Genomic DNA, 6,203 nt, shown 5'->3' on the forward strand with positions numbered 1-6,203 from the left:
AGCAGGGAGCACCAGCCATGGAACGGGCGAGGGGCCACTTTTCCCCACGCTCAGCACCAGCTTCTTCCCTACTGGCAAGCAGGGGGTCGGGGCTGTGCGCTGCCCCCCCTGAATGTACCATGGAGCTGGGGGGGCACTGGGTGAGAGCAGGTGGGGAGCCAGTGGGAGCACAGGGCCCACACCGGTGTCCTGGGGCCAGTGCCAGTGGGGCCCAGAGCAGGGTGGCAGGAGCGTGAGGTCCCAGCTGGCAGAGGCTCTGTGGAGCCAGGCCAGCTCCCCCCTCCCTGCTGGTGCAGCCCAGCCCAGCTCCACAAACCCATGCTGGCCTTTGCCCCGCTCTGGGCCCCACCAGTGCTGGCCCTGGGACATTGGTCCCAAGACATTGGCACATTGGTCCCAAGATGGTGACCAGGGGGCAGGGCACCTGTCAAGGCGCGGGGCTACCCATGCGACCCTCGACAACCTGCCAAAACTGGGTAAGCGGCCGTCCACCCGAAATAATTGCCCACCCCTGTGCCAACAGTATCCAAGCAACTGCTTAGCATGGAAATACTGATGGGTTTTTTTGTATGTTTTTGGGTGTTACAGATTGCTGTGGATATTAAAGCAGCAAAGCGAGAACTGAAGAAAGCCAGAACTGTCTTACAAATGGATGAACTCAAATGCCGCAAACGTGTTTTGAGAAGGTTGGGTTTTGCCACGTCCTCTGATGTCATAGAGTTGAAAGGAAGGGTTGCTTGTGAAATTAGCAGGTAACTGGTTACTGTGGAAAATATATAATGTTATGCATGTGTATGTTGCTGTGTCTCTACTGGTATTTGTGTTCCATTTCTAATATTCACAGCATCATAGAGGCCACTTAAAAAAATATTTGATAGGAGTGCATGCATTTGTCAGGTAGACCAATACATTTCTTTTTAAGTAGTGGAAAAAGAATCTGTTGCAAGTAATGAAGTTGTAGTACTCTAAAAATAAAATGCAACAGAAATTTGAACGTATAAAGAAATAGGGCCAGGATGTTAGTTCTTTTCAAACCCTGGACTCTTGCCTAGCATGGTTAAGGGACATCAATGGTCACATACAATGCCATGTAAGGGAGTGTTTTGGCCAGCTTCCATCTAGTTGCCTTTGGTTCACCAGCCTGATGACCCATATGTACCCATTAACAGCTGGGTCAGAGTCCAGAATGAGGCTCAAATTTATGCCTTTGGATTTGTAGCGAAACTCTCTGACCATCCCACTGAGCCTTTTGACAGCACTGCAGAACACCCTGCGTTTCTGTACCCACCTGCCTTGTTCCCTTATTCTAGCATTGTCCGTAAACTCTTCACTGTGACAGTAGTTGTCAGTTAGTGGTAAAGACACTACGGGAGACTACAAACTGATGCTAAATGGCACAGAAATAACAGTGTAATGGTGCATTTTATTTTATTGAGGTAATGTGTTTGGTAGGTATATACTGCATTATGTTTATTTCTACAAAAAAAAGATTGTATTTGAAATTATTTAAAATGCCTTGGAAAATTAGGGTTGTTTTAATACAAGTGGCTGTATTCCTAATAATTTGTAATTCTTAAGTACCAGTTGAGTTCTTTTCTTTGTACTTAATGCTGTAGTATTATTTGCTCTTTTTTGTGCGCTCCCAGGAAATGTTGCCTAAATTATTTGTTTTCCAGATTCATTTTATGATTACACCCCATAATATAGCAGAATTAAACCGTTTACAAAAGTTGGCCTGTAATTTATAAAACCCTAGACTTTCATGTCATTTAGGAATTTACATTTTGCTTTCATCATGTATTTACCCAGAAAAAGCCTGAAAAATATATAACAGAAGTTTTAGGATATGCCCAATCCAAAGAAAAATCTCATAATTATCTGCCCAACTGGTGGCATTATTATTATTTGGATCAATCTGAGTTTAGATTTTATAAATACATTGAACTCAAGTCTCTATTCCCTTTAATTTCTTGAAAATACAAGTCGTTAGCTATCTCGTCTCCAACAACTACAATCCTAGTTTCCCAATCCCTTATAAAGTAAGCATTCAAACCCTTTTATGATTTTGTTTCTTTTTTTCTGAATCTTTCATCAATCTCCTTGATGTCCTATCTGTAGAAACCATAACAGAAGTTGGGCTTAGCTATCTAACATTTCTCTTTTAAGATAGATGAGAGTTAATGAGAGATTTATCTTTATAGTTCAGTAAATCTTTCTAGTGTTTAAGGAATCTACACATCTCTCCTTTCTTCTCTTTTTTCCCCCCAGGAATAAAAAATATGTTCATTTTCAGTATACCAGTAAAATGACAGAAATAATAAGCCATTATCTCTTGTCTAAATGTTATGCAAAATGGATTGATAATGGATAGCATTACCTACTTTTTAACAAGTCTTTTATCTGTGCTTCATTCTCTTCTTTTCCCATTAGTGCTGATGAACTGCTCCTGACAGAAATGATGTTTAATGGGCTCTTCAATGACTTATCTGCAGAACAGGCAACTGCATTACTAAGCTGTTTTGTATTCCAGGAAAATGTGAGTTACTTTCCAATAGTGAGAAATCTTGGATTTGTTTCTCCAAGAGCTGTTGTAGAAAAACCCCAAATTCACATCCTGTAAACCTTAGGGCCCTACTGAAAATGCATTCCCAGGTTTCTATTTCCAAACTGTTCAGTACAACTGAGACTAAGCTTTAACTCTTTTCTGAACTCTGTTGCAACAACCACAGGATTCATTAGGGAGCATTCTGTATTTTACCTGTATTTCTCGTAAATTCTCTCAGGTACCTCAAAGACAGCAGGATAATTGGAGTTTATTAGTATGACAGAACTACAATGTTAGTAAAAGAAAATCCTCTGAGAGAGGTGTATCAGGTATGATTTACTGGCAGAAGATGCTAGGCAACTAAAACTCTAGTGAGGGAGAAGCAAGAAAACCATTCTAGGACTAGGTAATGATGTGGTAAAGAGCAATACGGTGATGGTTGCAATCCATGTTTCACAAACTAAGCTAGTAACATATTAGGTTCTATTACATGAACAGTGCAAACTAACAAAATGATATCTCATATAGAGAATGTCAGGTTACATCTAAACTATTGTGGCCTATGTTGTTTACTGAGCATTTTTTCCCAAGGTGTCTAAAAACAAGGGGAAAGTGCAGGAAGACAGCAATGTCTTAGAGTAGTAATTGTGTCCTAATTTTAAAAAGCCAGCTGGCAAGTTGTGTTGTTTCTCTGGTTTTGATTCTTTTCCTGTTCAAAAAATCACACAGAGGCTGAATTCACCTATGAAAAAGAGCTTCTTCATTGGTCCTTATATTCTCACTGGCAACCATGAGATGCTAATCTCCATTCAGTATTTTTCAGTGCAAGAAAAAGGTTTGGTGGAATCTGGGCCATCTGATACCTTAAGTAGCTGAGCTCATTAATTAAAAGAATAAAATGCAGCTTTGTTCAGTGCTGCAGTTTCCCCAAGATAATTTTCTGCATACTGTATTCTGATCTGTTCCTATCCTTGGTGACTTCTTTGGTTCACTGATAGAAATAGGCATGGTCAGTACAGATGTTTTGTTTTTGTGATCCTTTATTTTTTTTCCTTCCTTTGATTTTTGCCAAAGTGTGCTGAAGAATCAGTCTCTGGGATGATGAGCCTATTGTTCTGGGCACATGCAGTGAATACGGTGTTAGTGAAGTTTTTTGTGTCTGGCATGTAAAGCCCGCCCTCTCCCTAAAAGTCTAAATTAAGAATGCTCTGAAAGAGAAATAGCATGGTGCCTGTTCTTTAGAGGGAAAATCCTAACAGTATTGGAAGCTTTTAACTGTGGAGAAATTTGTGCAGCTCCATCATAGGCAGTACATTTATATTGATTGGCAGGGGGTGCCACAGCGCGCACAGTCCCAATGGGGACCCAGAGCACCATTGGAAAGGAGAATTAATGGAGAGATCGAGGATGTTGTTCACATTACATCTCAAAATACATAAATACAGTGTTGCCTTGTGTTGACCTAAAGTCTTCCTTCATCCTAGAAATAAACATTTCGTTTCAGTTTTGCATTACTTAACCCTTCTTCTTTTCTGACTTCTGAATAATTTTTAAATTGAAAATCGATCACAGTGCTGGGGAGGGGAACTGAGCAATCGGGCTCAGTTCCCTTCCCCAGCCAGATTGATTGCAGCGCTGGGGAGGGGAACTGAGCATTCAGGCTCAGTTCCCTTCCCCAGTTCGCGGATTCTAGGCAGCAGCACCCGGCTTCCCTCCCTCATTTGGTAGGCCGAGCGGGGACCTGCAACCCCAAGAGGACTGGTACAGCCCTCCGGGGGTTGCAGGCCCCCGATCTGCCTGCTGGATGAGAGAGGCTGGTTCAGGGTTCCCAGTTATAGCCTATGGATGAAACATATTGAAACAGCATCACTGTTTCAACTAAACAAAACAGAACAGTGGTTTCGAATCGAACAGAATTCGAAATGAAACACTGTTCTGTCGAAACCTTGAAATGCAAGTCGAAATGGAACGGTGCCGTTTCACGCAGCCCTAATTCCAGCTTTTCATTCAGTCTGTATTTCATTTGTCAGCAAGCACTTGTGGCATATATGATTTCTGAAATCAAAATTGATATCCGTACAGCATATGCTATCACCACTTGTTTTAAAATGTGATGCAGTTTCTTATGTTGAAAGTCCATGCACACACATGCTTCAAAGGAAACTCATAGCATAGGCTGAGTCCTGATTCAGCTGGGTTTTTTTCAACAAGATCAAAGCAATTTCTGACTATTTCTGTTAATGCAGCTCTTAACTTAAGAAATGCAAAGTATTTACTTGCCTACCACCATGGAACAAAATCAAATATGTAAGATGTTGGTACAGAGATAGCAAAATGTAGCAGCACTGTGTTAATTCTATAAGTACGGTGTAACAGATGCCAGTAAAATATACTCTGTTCTGAAAATGATGTGCATATAAGCCATATATAACAAGGTTATGAAGTAGAGTACAGCATTTCAGGTTGTGTAGTCTATCTATTAATAACTGAAGTGAATCTAGATTTGAAAGGTTGTTGCATTTGATTAGGCAAACTATTCTCATTCATATCCATTAATATTTTACGAAGAATTCTTTTGAAAGTAAAAATTGTTTGTACAAACTTCTATATTTATAATGAAAAGCTTCACACTCATAACTAGAATGACTTCGGTGTGTTCCAGAATAATTTATAATAATGGAAATTCAAAATAAAATATTTAATAAAATCAAACTATAGGGATACCTTTGCAGAGAAAATAAATGCCTCCTTTCTCCTCTTAGTTTATGTTTTATTAAAAGTTTTTGCTTTCTATTATTAAATGTGTTTACACTTCTGAGAGAGGTGTCTAGGTGATTTATTTTTTTTAATGTCTACTCTAATATAAATTTAGTATTTACAATACTAGATGTGGGAGCTTGTTAGAAATGTTTAGCATAAAAGTAACATATCTTGTAGCAGTGCAGTTTTGGCTTTGCAATTAATTTGATCTACAGCGGGAATATTGCAGCTGTGAGTTTAATTTTTTTTTTTTCTCAGTCCAGTGAAATGCCCAAATTGACTGAACAGTTGGCAGGACCACTTCGCCAAATGCAGGTAAAGTTTACAAGGGGAATTTCTTTTTTTTTTTTTTAGTGTGACAGTGTCATGCATAAAACAACTACAAGATTGACATTTGGTAAATCAAGTTTAGTAAAATCAGTTAATTCCTTGTTTCATGATAATAGCCAAAGAGCTTCAATTCTCTAGCAGTGGATTATTTTGTTTTAAGTAGTCCTTTTCTCAGGCATGTGTATATTAAACATCTTATTTTTAGAGGTTGCATCTAAGCTTATAACTGGACTGTAAGTTGTTTACTTGTTAATCTAGGTAAGTTTTAAGGTTAGGAACAGAAATTACACACAAACTGGTATAAATGATCGAAAACTGGTTCAAATTTGTAACACAACAGACATTCAGTGCACATACGCTGCTTTCAAAATGGCTAAAACCAGTTTAAGATAAACCTGGCTGGATGTAGTTTTGTACTTAACTGATTTAGTTAAATCAGTTTATCCCAGATCCACTCCAGATTCAAGTTTCATAGTAGCTAGGGTCAGAAGGAACCTGAACAGATCATCTAGCCTGACCCCCTGCCACAGGCAGGAATGAATGCTGGGTTCACAAGACCCCAGTCAGG

At 39.5% G+C, this 6,203-nt stretch overlaps 1 protein-coding gene across 1 annotated transcript in view; it reads left to right on the forward strand.

Annotated features, from left to right (window-relative positions):
• The window catches only part of MTREX (Mtr4 exosome RNA helicase), a 98,048-nt gene that overhangs the window by 81,539 nt on the left and 10,306 nt on the right, over positions 1 to 6,203 (forward strand). Inside the window, exons 22-24 of the mRNA XM_025196145.1 lie at positions 589 to 752; positions 2,431 to 2,536; positions 5,564 to 5,620. Of these exons, the coding sequence (XP_025051930.1) occupies positions 589 to 752; positions 2,431 to 2,536; positions 5,564 to 5,620 (327 nt within the window). The remainder of the gene's footprint in view (positions 1 to 588; positions 753 to 2,430; positions 2,537 to 5,563; positions 5,621 to 6,203) is intronic.

This window comes from Alligator sinensis, unplaced genomic scaffold (assembly GCF_000455745.1).
Source record: "Alligator sinensis unplaced genomic scaffold, ASM45574v1 scaffold573_1, whole genome shotgun sequence".
In the NCBI taxonomy this organism is placed as follows: Eukaryota; Metazoa; Chordata; order Crocodylia; family Alligatoridae; genus Alligator; species Alligator sinensis.